The sequence below is a fragment of the Paramormyrops kingsleyae genome, chromosome 7 (genome assembly GCF_048594095.1).
Source record: "Paramormyrops kingsleyae isolate MSU_618 chromosome 7, PKINGS_0.4, whole genome shotgun sequence".
Taxonomy (NCBI): domain Eukaryota; kingdom Metazoa; phylum Chordata; class Actinopteri; order Osteoglossiformes; family Mormyridae; genus Paramormyrops; species Paramormyrops kingsleyae.
The window spans coordinates 21,109,220-21,124,443 of NC_132803.1; the positions used below are offsets into that span (position 1 = coordinate 21,109,220).

At 40.7% G+C, this 15,224-nt stretch overlaps 1 protein-coding gene across 1 annotated transcript in view; it reads left to right on the forward strand.

The window, feature by feature from the left end:
- Nucleotides 1-15,224, forward strand: part of unc5da (unc-5 netrin receptor Da) — a 141,662-nt gene that overhangs the window by 89,419 nt on the left and 37,019 nt on the right. The window contains exons 3-6 of the mRNA XM_072714488.1: nucleotides 3,810-3,953; nucleotides 4,707-4,810; nucleotides 10,856-11,033; nucleotides 14,041-14,208. Coding sequence (XP_072570589.1) covers nucleotides 3,810-3,953; nucleotides 4,707-4,810; nucleotides 10,856-11,033; nucleotides 14,041-14,208 — 594 coding nt within the window. The remainder of the gene's footprint in view (nucleotides 1-3,809; nucleotides 3,954-4,706; nucleotides 4,811-10,855; nucleotides 11,034-14,040; nucleotides 14,209-15,224) is intronic.

Genomic DNA, 15,224 nt, shown 5'->3' on the forward strand with positions numbered 1-15,224 from the left:
GATTGCAAAGGTAGTGTGGGTAGATCGTATGGCATAAAAAATAGAGGATGGATGACGTGTTCAACCGCACCAGCTGCAGCAAGCTACCAAGTCGCCTAGTTAGCCTCCAATTTATTTCTACTAAACTTAAGAAAGGGTATAAGAATGAATGGGGGAGCTGGACCAAGTAAGAAGCCAAAAACCTGCCACTTCCATATGGACATTTTCCACAATGTCATATTCAAAGTGCATTTGCCTCATCTGTCAGTCTACCGTTGCTATTCCGAAGAAGGGAGTGGCATTTTCGGACTGTTCATACTGTAGAAACTATGACATTAACTTCCCTCTGAAAACCGAGCTGAGAAATAGAAAGGTGAAGGAACTAAAATCCCAGTTCAATTCAAAAATACTTTATTTATCCCAAAGGGAAATTAATAATAATAATAGTAATAATAATAAATAATAATAGTTATATTAAAGAATACTCAATATTTTTAGACATAAATATATGTTTTGCATTTTTATAGTAGGTAGATCATTCTGACTTGGTCATTTATAAGTAGCTCACAAGATAGCCTACCTTCAGAGCGTGTGTTTAGTAAGGCAGGTGACATAGGACACTACTCTCCTGAACACGTTGACCATTTAATTTTTCTTTAAAAAAAAAAACCAAAAACCTCTCAAAGAAGAATACTGACATACTTGTTTCACCGCAGAAGTCAGTAATGTTGATCTTCCTCATTCTACATGTCTGTCCATGCAATGTTTTTTACTTGACTTTATTTATTTATTTATATATACTGTATGGTTTGACTGTTGTATTATTCAGTTGAGTTCAGATATTTACTTTATAAAGTGACATATGCAGTACATTTGCTCAATAAAATATTTTAAAACAACAGCATCTTATTATTGCCATAATGTACAGTTCTTAAATCTGAATATAAAACGAACACAGAGGAGAGGAAATGAAGATGGTCATGGAACTAAAAACAGACTTCTCAGGGTTAGGGTTAGGGTTAGGGTTAGGGTTAGGTAACATCCTACCACTGTTATACGACTTATAAATATGTAATTGATGTCATCACTAAATTTCACACTCTTAACTTGACTTCTTGCTATTATCTACATTTGTCTCTAATGGTCAATAGGGCAACCTGTGCTGTATTGGCTTACCTGTGCCTTGTAGCCAAGCGCAGACAGCACCAGTGCTGGACTGAAATGAAGCAGAGTCAGTTAGACCTACTGTAAACCCAAGGTATTACAAAAGTATATGAAGATACAAAAGTATTCCAGGTGGTAAATTAAAATGCCAAGTCTTCAATCTATATTTAAATTCCAAGACATGAGTTTCATCCATTGAATTGCCTGACAAACAGTTCCATAATCTAGGATCATTTATTTACATGTGGTTTTCATTTACGTTGGGCCCGAATGCTACAATATGAGAGTTCAACGTAATAAGCTGAGAACTGAACATATTAATCACCTCAGATAAGCAGGTGCCTGACTTGTAAGTCTTATAAGTGAAGTCAGAAATATTCAGTTCCAATTTTAACTGAGCAAGAAGCCAATGAAGAGATACAAGATCAGGTATAATGTCATATTTTTTGCTTATGAATATGATTCTAGCTACTCTTTGCTATAAGAATACCATCTTTGCTTCTTGATAATTTGCTTGAGATAAATGGCTGTCGTCAGCATACCCTGTATTTGGAATGATCATGGATACTGGAAGACAGGTCTGCCCCAAAATGACACCTGAGCTTCCAGCTGATTCACAAAATCAAAAGTTTAAGCCCTCAGAGTTAGAAATTGTCAACAAGGCATTTGTGTCAGATTTGGTACCTCCAGATTATAGAATTTCAGCTGCTTTTTGGAAGTGTTTTGCTCCAGTGAAACGGGAGACAGCAGAGACAGTGCCATAAGGTCTGACTGAGATATATTTCGGTGGCATCAGCAGGGAAGGAATTACAATATGAAGTGAGTTAATTTTATGCTTTGGTTTGATCATCTCAACTTGCAGTGTATAAAGCAAGAACAATATCGGTCAAATTACAAGGCCTTCTGGGATTCTATATTCGACATTAATGATGGTGATGATTCAGCATGGTTGCTCAGTTTCTGAATGTTTTCAGCATAATTATCTAAATATTGGGATAATCAAACATTCTGGACCTCATTGGTCATTTTAGGTGAAAGTGTCAGTCATACAAAGACATGATGAACAGAATTGCTTTGGATTACATTTAGTATAACTTCTTTGCATTCCAGAGTCATTTAGCTTTTTGACATTTTAAGTGGAACATCTGGCTTGAGTTTTTAGTTTTACTGTCTAAATATGTAATGAGGTAGTAAAAAGGCAGATGCTGGTGGATTTAGGAAGGAAAAGAGGGAAATCTGATTTACTCACTGCAGATATTCCATTCATTAGGCTCCCAACAGATACTATTCACTGACAATGAAGGAGGATAGATTGTTTATTTGGGAATTTGCCACTAAGTAACTGATACATAACCACCCCCCTCCTAAAAACAGTAAAGGTCTAGCTTGATTGAATATAAAATTTCTTTTCTTGGGCAGGTATTTATCACCCACTGTAAGCTATATATATGGGAAGCCCTGTGACCATATACTGTACCTCCAGTGCCGCCGGTTCAGCCCCTGCTCCAAGACTCTATCTGCTTTTCGCATGCAGTCCAAGACCATGCTCTTTGGGTGCCTCAGCAATTCGCCAGGTGTGTGAGTGTGTCCTGGGATGGACTGGCAGGCTGGCTATTTTGCAATGTGCACCGCAACCCAGTATTGAATTAGCAAGGTAAAGAGCTTATGATGCTAAATGATAATGACAGAATATTATTGGGATTTTGTCTTTGGTCCATAGCCATTGGCACAGAAAACTTATCATTTTAGAGATGAGTGAAGAGGCTCTTGTGTGTTGCAGTGGAAAAAGAGAATGAGGAAAAAGTGGAACAGGGTCACAGAAGAAGAAAAAGACTCGGACGAAACAAACCATGTTATATATCAAACGGTTAAGAGATGATCCAGACAGTGCTGATGAGAGGCAGAGGACCTGAAAAGACTTTTAGATACTGTGCCTAACAGTCTACCGGCTACTTGCACGTCACTGGGACGGGATCTAAGTCTGTCACAAAAATGGGACAGAGTTCTGCCTTTGCCTGAGATTTCAGATCGTGCTATTGCTGGTATCAGTGCAGCAGAGGGGCAATAACGTCCATCCTCACAGGGTGCTTTGCTGCCATTTGACAATGCGGAATATGAGTCACCTTCCCCTACTAAGGAGGCATTGGCTGAAGGTATCCTGAAGGGCTTGTTTGCCTTTTTGTTCAACGGACCGACTACAAGGTACCTGGCAGCCTCACGTCAGCTCTGAAAGAGGAATAGCTGGTCTTCAAGGAGCCGAGTATCATTTCGCCTTCCATCATGCGGTGTGACTGATATTCATTGGCTTATTTCCAGTGAAGCTTTCTTCTGTCTTATCCCTCATACACCAAATGTAAATGTCCTGGTCTCTTCTTTCATTTACTTATTGAGGATATTATTTCTGATAGTAAGTTACCTCATCGATTATACAGATGTCAGTCAGGGACTAAATAAAAGGCATTATCCTAAATATATCAAACATTTGGTGACTCCTGATAATCTGGCAGGAATGACTGCACAGTTGAATAAACAGAACCGTAAACCCTAAGTTGGTGTTTGCTGGGTCCCATTAAAAAACATACAATGCCATCTGTCGCTTTACTTTGATCTTGAAAAATTAGTTACATTGAAGCAATTGTCTCAATTCCTGTCTCTTTGCTTCCTAGGTTTGAAGATCCGTGAGGTGATGATCAATGTGTCCCGTCAGCAGGTGGAGGATTTCCATGGCCCTGAGGACTACTGGTGTCTGTGTGTGGCTTGGAACCATCTGGGCACCTCCAAGACGCGGAAGGCTACCGTGCGCTTAGCGTGTAAGTCAGCATATTCCAAACATCTATGACTATCCCTGCTATTGCTGTGAAACCTTTCGTAAGCCGAAATGACATAAAGCCAAGCAGCAATTACCATTTGTTTATATGGGATTTTTTTTTTGTTTCCAGACCCAAAGAATAACCTACCAAATCAGACCATACAATTCATAAAACCTAAAATAGCACTAACATTGTGAGTGAATGGTGTGTGACTGTGCCCTGCGATGGGTTGGCGCCCCATCCTGGGTTGTTCCCTGCCTTGCGCCTGTAGCCTCAGTGATAGGCTCCAGACCCTCCACGACCCTACACAGGACAAGCTGTTACAGAAAATGGATGGATGTATGGATGGATGGATAACACTAACATATAGTAAAAGCAGGAATTATATGATAAATACACAGGGGATTCCTGTACTTTACTATATACAGTAGAATCAGGCTCTGTCCTTTATCTTTTCTGCAGGTTTCCGTGCCTGTCCTCACCCAGTCCAAGCACATGTGGTTTAAATGAACTTACCCTAAAAAGATATGTGACTATTAATTATCCCATAATTAAAGCTCATATGTCTTGTCACACAATTTCAACAGGCATCTAAAATCAGTCCATGATCCCTAAAGAGCTTCATAAGACATTTATTTGTATGACGGTTGGTGCTATATCATTATGAACGTAACGATCTGACGACACAGAGCTGCAGACTGGACCTGCTTTGCAATGATAGCTGCTTATCGTTATTCTTATTGTCATGAACAGACTTGCGGAAGAACTTTGAGCAGGACCCCCAAGGGAAGGAGGTACCAATCAAGGGCATGATTGTTCTGCACTGTCGTCCTCCAGATGGAGTCCCAGCCGCAGAGGTAACAGAGTCTCTATGGAACACCGTGTAAGAGATGTAGCTTTCATACCAGCTATTCCAAGGTACATGTAATTAAAACCTGAAATGAAATAAGGCTTTAGTTGTCATTTGCACAAATACAGGTACATTGAAATGCTTCTTTTAGCATACCCCGTCTTGCTTTCCTTTTAGGGGACACACACACACACATATGTACAGCGTGATATACAGATAGATACACCTGCATGAATGAATGAATGAGACAGAAAAGGAAAGTGCAAATAAAGCAAATAAATGATCGGCTTATCAAGTGATGGTGATTTGTCTGGGATTGTCAAAGGAATCCAGAATAATTTGCATTAAAGATTTTTAAATCAATGAGTTTTGCTTTTGATCATCAAAAAATAAAAATGGCAGGCTTATTCACAATTGCACTTACACAAAAGAAATGCAGAGCCGCACAAAAAAGGAATCAGCCCTTGTTGTCAATAAATTATCTGTAAGACCTGTCAAACCAGCATACAACTATGTAGAAGTTTGCAGTTGCACTGAGATCATTCATTCATATCATTTCCTATTTTATCTTTTTTTCCCATCGCTTGAACGTTTGCATCCTCTTTTGGTAGACTTTCTATTGAAAAATAATATTAAAGCAATATCCTTTTTTCAGATTTTAGGGAAACGTCATATCAGATAACCTCCTTCCATGCACCGGTACTGAGATGCTCACAAGCTATTTTTGTGCATCTGTGGGATATGGTGACAGACCTGCATTGAATTGGATTTCTTTGTTTCCAATGACAAATTGATCTTCCTGGATGTTGCAGCGCAGAAAGTCTGTCGACTGCTGTGCAGTTTATCAGACAAATGAGGTCATTGCAACTAGAGCTGTCACATCGCAATGAGCAACCATCACAGCGGCAGGAAAGAAATCTTTTTAAAATACTCTGCGGTGCTGTCAGGAGCACAATATATATTTTCTTTTCTTTCTTTTAAAGAACCATTGGATCGGAGGGCTTTAGAGAGTGAAAGGGGTCATGGTGAACATTCCCCAGCAGGAAGATCCAGTCATTGGACTTATGACTTTGTTCTTTCATTGACCCATGTGATACTTCTATGACTTTTTTATACATTGTCAATATTCATAGTGTTTGAGTGCACAATCATTTTCTGGTGTCAAATTTCCCCCTTTTGCTTCTAGATGTAGTGCTTTAGAGCCAGCAGTCAGGAAGGATAAAAGGTTATTGTTATCCAGTAAGATTTATTTGATGTATGTTTTTTTATTTATTATTTTTTTCCCTACAGTGGTTAAATCATTTTTTTGTTCCCAGATCCAAAGTCCTTCCCAGTACGTACATTATGGGCCCTCTTCTGTGTTTTGGCTACTCTCGTATGTCAACAAGCAGTAACGCTGATTGAAACAAGGACACAGCAGAAGTAATTTTCAGCTGATGGATGTGTGTGTAAACCTGTAGCTTTACGCTTACAGTAAATTTAGCAAGCAGAGAAGCAGTTTGGGGGTGTGAGGGGTGGGGTGGGGAGGTGAGATAAATCCCTAATCTCTGACAGAGGTCAATAAATCATCAGTGCTTTCTCCAAAAATGTGCAGCTATACATTCCATCCCCTTAACATGTGCATTCTGATTGATTTCTGAATCACACCTGGGTTAATCAGTCATTCTGACGGAATGTAACTTACAAGCCATGTCTATATTCAGCTTTCTGTTTCACATTTATAATTATTTAAATGTTAATGACATGTCATATCTACAGTACAAAATAATGCAGAAGAAATAGTGCTGTACAATGGGATGTTTAAAGTGTATTCATAGGCATTTGGCAAAGAATGTGAGAATTTCTTATCGCCATGGGTTACCTATGAGGATAAGTTACTTACTTTTCTGTATATTCAGCAATTTTCCAGTTGGAAAAATAACCCAGCCTAAGGAAAATCACATGCCAGGCCTCTTCAGGCTCTGTGTTCTGCCTCTCTGGATGAAAGTGGAAGGCAGGGCTTTTGAGAAGAGTACTGATAAGGACACCTCCAGAGATTTACCAAGGCACATTGGGTTTCCCGGCAGAACATACAGGCAACCACAACAACTGTCCTTGTTATGCTTTGTGTCTTTGGTGGCAGAGTGCTCTTTTATTATAGCATGCAATGTGTTGTTGTGTCCTTTTCTGCTGCTTTTTCATGACACCAGCAAATAGCGAATCGGCACCCAGGGCTGGTATATTACTACTAAATATTATTATCACAAAACATTTAACATATATGACTGACCATATTGGTGCCAGATACCACAGGACACCTTCAGAGGTCTTTGTTTCAACCATCTCACTATTTTGCAAAAAAGATTAATTCTGCATCATGCCTTTCAGTTCTTCTACAGAGTATTGAACAGTATAGAACTACCCCTTAATTGGCATTTGGATCATCTGTTTATTTTCATTCTCCATCATGCCTTTCAGTTTTTGCATCAAGCATGTAAATACTCCATCATTGGAGTTTGCATCTTCTGTTTATTTTCATTCTCCATCGTTTTCATTGTATTTTCATTCTCCATCATTGTAATGCAAAGCAGCATTTAAAATCAACAATAACCTCAGATTTATCATCTGCAGGAAATTGGAATCTAAGTTAAAATTAATATTAAGGCCAACAAGACCTGTTTTTTCTTTTCTTCTTTAGTTTTTCAGTGTCTCTTTCTTAGAGCAGAGGCATTGTACTGTCCAAAAGTGACTGGAATTTTGCGTCTTCTCCTACAACTCAGTCAAGATCAATGACTACATGACAGGCTGAACTGTGCCATGCAGCTGAATCAACATTAGTTGCTAGTTTCCAGCACGGTTGATTGTGCGCAGTCTGCATCAAGCATCACGCCTCCTTGGGTGATCACACATGCCGTAGAGTCCCAGAACACGGCCTACAATGGAGAGCTCTGCAAAGCCCCCTATCAGCAGGGCAAGTTAAAGCTAATGACCTGAGTAAATTGAACTTTCCATGATGAAAAGCCTAGCATCTTCTCCTGCTGGGTTTTTAATTTAAAAATGTGGCAATTAGGCAAATTAATTTCTTCCATCCTCCAGCACACACCTATTGGCCTAATTTGGACTGTCCTTTAAAATGTTGTTAATCACGTCTCCTTCAGAAGCTGTAATTTTGTGGAAGGAAGACCAGGATTAAGAGACACATTGGGCTGATTACACTGGCTGCTGTCTTTCAGTGGCACTAGAAAGACAAAACGGACAAAAAGGCAAAAATGTTGAGACCTCTAGCTGATTTTGATTCAATCCCTTGGGGCTTGCTGTACACCACGAGTTATAGAGTAGCCATCATATTTTAGCATATATACTGCACACTGTGGGGGGATGTGCAGGAAACAGCGATTCCAATAGCCATCCATCACCCTTAACCACAGATCTGGGTCAGGGTCAGGGTGAGCTTACAGCTGAGTCCAGGAAGCACAGGAGACTAAGCAGGGGGCACCTTCGCTGAGATGCCAGCAGTTCCCAATATGTTTCTTAAATTACCATGATGCTGATATTTTTTCTTTATTAGTATTATTATTATTATCATTATAATATACACTGAAAGTGTATCCATTACGCTCAATTCAGCTATTGTAAAGGTTGCATGTGAATACAAGCAATTCTGTACATTAGCCATCTCTGATATGAGAAAGCGGACTCTCCCTAATTTCCGCTCACCAGCACACACACCCACACAGACACAAACTGTGACCCGTAATCCTCAGTTCCGACCACCTGCATCGGCATCTGTCCCGTTCCTCTGGTACCGCCACACCTCACAGTTGCGGTCCACCCCGGGCGCGGACTCTGGTGCACGCAGGGACTGCCCTCCGCGGAGTAGCTGCAGCTTTGCCACACATGCGCAGTGCCAGCTCCCGTTTGGGAGTGAGGAGCCGGACGATGAATGGGAAATCTGTCCGGAAGAGATCAGTGGCCACTGTGTCAGTAAGGACCTTTTGATCCATCTGCCTTGGTCTGCAGTCCAGCACCGTCTTTCTTTTCTTAAACACAGAGCATGAAAAACACTTTGCCTGTCTGCCTGAATCCTTCCTTTCAGCTTTTATTTCATTTTATTTCAGGAATGCAGAAAATAGGCTGCTATTCCTAGGCTGGCAATCTGGTTAACTGATTATAGCTGAAAGTCCCTAAGGTTCATTGTGAGTATAGAAAAACAGACGTAAGCAATAAAGCTCTCCCTAATACAGTGATATTTTTTAAAGTGGTATTTTTAAATAATAAATTATATATAATGTAAACGACAGGCAGTTGTAAATAGGTAACTCAGCGATTCATGTATAGGTGTTTGTCCACATTTACAGTTTGTATTTTTGAATTTACATATTGTTCTGAAAACATGTTATTTATATATAACTGATTGTAACTCGACTACAGAAAAATGTTCTCGTGCTAATAAACATGTTAATTTGTCACATGCAAATATTTAAATTGACACACATACTTAATGCTTCTGTTACCATTTTTTTTTTTATTATTACCATGAGACTTGATAATGTAATGAGTCACTTGTTGTTTAATTAAAATATAATCCATTTTATAGACTAATCAAAGAATCGTTTTACTTCCAATTTTTCTGCTAAAGGTTAACTGATGTTACATGTGTCAGGACATGCCTGCCAGGCAGCCTCAGTCAACCTCAGTTTTTGTGGCTATTGACAATAAAGCAAAAAGGCAAATGGAAAATAATTATAGAGGAAGTACTGCGATTAATTCTGTGCTGAAAGGAAGAAGAAAAGCCTACAGCCACTTTGAAGGCTCTGAAGTAACCGTATAACCAATAGAATTAAATGATGAAAGCATTCCCTGCTATCAGAAATTAAGCAATAATCTCATAACGCTGGAGTCATTGATTTCAAAACATCAGCCGTTCTTTCGGGGGCCTTAATACAGACCCCAGAAGGCTACAGAATCGCCAACTGTGTGAGTACTGTGTTCTCAAAGAGGTCTGGATGCATGTAAACAGACCTTTCTGTTTTGTGAAGGGGTTGGGCTGTATTTTCATTACCACTCTATAAATTATTCATCCCTACATGCCTCTAGACAAAAGCAAAAACACAATTTGTAGGTAGTGATTACAATCTGTAATTACCCAAGTACTAAGTTAAAAACACAAGAAATGATTAGTATGGCTCCGCAGCGAAGTACCCAGCTGTAGCTAAGCAGCCTGGCCTCAGCTATCATATATTTTGTGAGCATCTACCGCGGAGGAATAAGGCACCTGCAGTGTAGGAGAGCAGTAGCAGCAGTTTATATCCTGCAACTTTATAGCACAAATATTTGCATAAATATTGCGGTAGATGTAAAATATTCCACACATGAATGTATTGGAAAATAAAATATTGTACAAAGCAGACCAGGGTTCTAAAAGAAGACAAACACCTGAATTACCCACATATGTGCAAAAAAAAAAAAAACAGTCTGAAAATGCTATTCAAATAAAAGATTGAAAATACTTAAAGGGGAGGACCAAACTGAATAAAATATATACTATAAAAGCTGCCTTGACTTAAATGTAGAAAACTTTCAGGGCTGATTAGCATATAGCGTAGCATGTGCATAGATAAGCTGTAGCAAGCGGCCGCGCGTCCGTCCAGCGACATCTTCTAGCTGCTTTATCCAGGACTTGGTCATGGTGGGAGGGTGCAGAGATCCCAGGCATCACAGATAAACTTACATACTGAAACTATGCAAATGAATCCTAAACGAATAACCATAGATATTTTTCATGCTTCATATCATTTTTTCATATTTTTCCAGTCTTGCTTAAACATTTTTCTTACAGTAAGTCTGAAAATGTAATACATTTTGGTTTTTCTCCTCTGGCAATCTAACCTTTCCTTTGTGACGACCTTGTGAGAGCTGTTCTGTCATGAATACATTCGGGTTGATTGATGGGATTGTTTCCTACCTGTTGCAGTGGGAGCCAATAAAGCATGCAGGTCTGAAGCTGCTGATGTCGTAGTTGTTTGATAGTAACTGCATGCGTAAAGATTGTGTTTTATATTTTTCCAACCAGGTGGAGTGGCTGAAAAATGAGGAACTGTTGACCTCACTCAATGACGACAATATTGACACACGGGCCAACAGCTTGATCATCACTCAAGCCCGGCTGTCAGACTCCGGCAATTACAGCTGCCAGGCCAGCAATGTGGTGGCCAAGAGACGGAGTGCCCCAGCGGCGGTGCTGGTTTTTGGTAAGACCCACTGAAGTTTGCATTACCGCATGACATGGCATGACCACGAATGCGTTCATGTCATCATGTCTATTGCCATCCTGGGGGCTCACCACTTGTAAGGTGAAAGATTGGGGTCAGTTTCAGTGCCATTCAGGTGGCAAGGATCAGCCAGAAGGATCCAGGTGGTCTTGATCTTGGCAATGGATATTAGCTTTGGGGATGTGGACAGTCATTTTTATCAGGGAAGGAGCCTGAATTCATGGGGATGGAAAAATATTGACTAGATATAATCACCCTCCATAGATTTTGTGGGGTCTGGAACCAAAACTCTCAGTCATGGCTGGAATCTCTCCTGCTTTTGAGTTTCTCCTGGTGAAACGACTCACTTCCAGGTTAAAGGCTGTGCAGCTGGAGTTTTCTAGCAGACAAGATGGTTGCTTCAGTGCGACTGTGAGTTTCAGTAAAGAAAACCCTGTCTGTTGATTGTGTGTAAGTGCCGATTAGCATTTTGATTCTTTGGCATGCCCCTTAGCATCCTTACAAACTCCTGCAAATGTGCTGTAGCATGGATCCCGACTGGCTGCATTACTGTATGAAGCTGTGGTTGGTCCACTCATCACTGGATGACTTTCCAAAGAGCGTTGAGAACAGCAGCGCTCATCATTGCCAACAAGTTCCCGGCCTTACAGGACATTTATTGCTCACAATGCCTGAATAATGCCCTCAAAATGGCATCTGACTGCAGCCGTCCAGATCTATATTGCAGGCTGCCATCTGGCAGGTATTACAGGAACATCCAATCACAGACAGCTGAGCAAAAGAACAGCTTCTACCTGCAGGCCATCAGATTACTGAACAACTCTACCACTATGTAGCAGTGTAGGATATATGAACTGTTACTATGCCACTTTGTAGCAAGTCACTTTACTGATGTTACTTCCTAGTCTTATTCCATAGACATCAACAAAATCTGTTTATCTTATCTTCTATCTTATATATTATTTTTATTTATGATATTTACGTTTGTCCATCATGTATATTTTGTGTATCTTTGCCCTTGTAGTGACTACCTGAGCCTCTCCACAAGCCATTTAAATGCATAGCTGTCCACAGGGACTTTGTGATCCTACTGGCAGCCTTCAAGGAGTGGGGAACACTGGAGAAACCTGGAGGAGGATGATTATGAAGAATAACCTCCTGGGTCTAATGCTGAACGGGAAGCTGTTGGTCCCTGTCATGCTGGTCACCCTAGAAGCCACTGGTAGACACCTGTGGTGAGGGAAGCTGTCAAGCTGAAAGAGGAGCCTTTAAGGCTGTGCTTGTAAGGGGGTGGGGGGGTGGGGGGTGTCTCCTGAGACAGCTGAAACGCACTGACATGCCACTAAAGCAGCAAAGAAGGCAGCAGAGGTCGGGAAAGTTCATGCCTTGGAGGAGTTTGGAGAGGCAATGGAGAGAGGCGGGGAGATGCAACGATGTTTTGGAAAACTGTTAAACACCATAGGAGGTGAAGGAGGCCTGGCAAGTGGGGGCTGTGGTGGATCAGAGGGCCTGTTCTAGCTGTAGTCAGCCTATGTTGGCATACTGGAGGAATGATTCCGCCAGGCTGTGACAATGGATCAGTCTTTCTCTCTTGCCCAGTTTTGTGAGGGTTTGTGAGAATGTGTATACAGTATGTGTTTGTGGACTTGGAGAAGCTGTATGAGGGATGTGCTGCAAAAACGAGTCTCCAGCAGGGCTCTGTTTGTGCATCTCAGGGTATGCCTGTGGCTGGAAGGACCCCTGGTATGGAGGGCTTGAGGTGGCATCTCTGCCATTTGCAGATGACATCACGCTTTGGGCCAGGGGTCTCCCACCTTTTTTACTTTTACAAGGAAAATAATGTGGCATGCTGCTGAGTCGGATTATTGTGCTGGATGGTGGAGGTCCCGGGGTAGAAAGTGTCATGACCAACTGGGAATATTGATGGGTTGGCAGCCACTGCTCGGTTACGCATTTGTGTGGTTCAGTAGCTCCTGATCTGATGATGTTTCAGAAAAGCATGAATTCCCTTTAGGTAAGGAGCTGAGTACTTCAGGATCTTGTTCACAAGTAAGGATAAGAGACTGATGGGTGTATTGGTTCAGTGGCTGCAGTTTTGAGGGCATTGAACAGGTCTGTGGTGGTATAGTGGTAGTTAAATTATCAGATGAACCTTGTCCCTTTCCCTGTTATGAGCTGTGGGTAATGACCAAAAGAATAAGGTCACAAGTACAAGCAGCTAAATGATATTTCTCTGTCATGATTACTGTCCGTGATAAGATCCAGTGGGACCTCGAAATACAGTTTCTGCTGTTCCAAATCGAGAGGAGCCAGCTGTGGTGGTTTGAGCATCTTATAGGGACAGCCCCTAATAAGGATGTCCCCTAGTAGACTCCCAAGGGAGCTGTTTCAAGCACATTCCAGTGGGTGAAGACAGCGAGGCAGATCCAGAACATACTGGAGGGACCGTACCTCCCAGGTGACTTGTGAATGTCTGGGGATCCCTTAGAACAAGCGAGGGTCTGTGAGGCCGTCCAATGAGGGAGGTCTGGTCTGACCTGCTTAGCTTGCTGCCAGTGCAGCCCTAACCAGCAAAAGTGGTATGAATAAGATTAAGATGATTTTCTCAATAAACACATAAAAAAGTTTTCAAAAATTTAACTTAAGATGGTGTTGTTACTGTTGTCAATATTTATTAACCCAGTATGTCCCTATATCACAATATGTCCCACCAAAAAATAAACTATACTATACCATATTATACTATACTATACTAATGTTGTTTATGTTTTGAATAATGTTTTGCTTTGCATACCAAAGTTAGAGTGTTTAAAATTGGAAATATATTTTTTCCTTTGTTGGGATATTCAGAAAATGCTACATGGTGCTAAAACTGAATGCATCACGATGTATGAGCCACAGTTTGTTGAACCATGCAAATGTCAGTAACCTGATCTGCTGGTGGAATTGCTTCATTCTACCCATGAGTCTTTGCTCCTCTGTTCAGTGAATGGGGGCTGGTCGTCGTGGACGGAGTGGTCTTCTTGTAGTGTGCGCTGTGGGCGGGGTGTCCAGAAGCGGTCCCGAACCTGCACCAACCCAGCCCCTCTCAATGGGGGGGGCTTCTGTGAGGGCATGTCTATGCAGAAGAGCACTTGCAATGCACTCTGTCCAGGTAAGTGAGCTCCGTACAAATCACAGTATCATTAAAAGTGCTGAACGTGGCCTATGGAATTCTACGCCATCATAGAGCACAATCTTTTTATTTAAAAATGAGAAGTATTGGCATTCATGTTATGTGTGTCTGTTTGGAGCTGATCCCAAGAACTTTGGACTGGATGCCCACCCATCACAGGGCACACAATTATACATCATGACTGGTTTAGTAGAGATGGATATGCACTTTCTGGAAATTGGGTAGAATGGAAGAAGGCGTATTAATGCTCTAGCGGTCCACGGAGTTAAAGCAAAGCTCAGTAAAACAAACCATGGCATGGTACAGGGAGCAAGACTGAAACCTCTCTATCACATCTCGGGCATAATTAACAAGATGCTGTGATAATTACTCAAATACAATTAATTCACTGTTGTGTTTTCAGGGTGTCTAACGATGCAGATACACAAAGAATAAATGGTTTGAGGCTGAGGAAAACTACAGGAATGTTGAAGCATTTTGTGTGGTGTACTTAGAATGTGTTGTATTAACAAATACTCCATTCCAAGTATTATAAACTGTACTGGTTGATACATTCATTAATGGCAATATTTTGTTTTTAATCGAAGCTCCTTCATATTGGGTGGCTACTTCAAGGAGTTTAGTGTAAAGCAGCTTGTGTATTTTTTGCACAGATTGATCATTAAATCTAAAATCTATGAAGCTTTCAGATAACAGATGATTAGTGTGTTAGTGTTGGACTTACACGGCTTCATCTTTGTAAATGCATTGTATGACTTTTTTTTCCTTCACTTGTGTTAATATGTAACCTTCAAAAAAATCCATATGTTATTGCAATGGCCCTATAATCTTTATTTTTCAATGGTCTTATACAGAAAAAAAACGTAAGACTCTATGGACAAAAGTCAATAACATGGGAAGTGTTTGTGATTTGTGAAGCTCCTATCAAAGCACATTCAGCAATGAAACTACATCCAAGGCTCTTTTTAAAGGATTGAATTTGTGTAAACATGTCA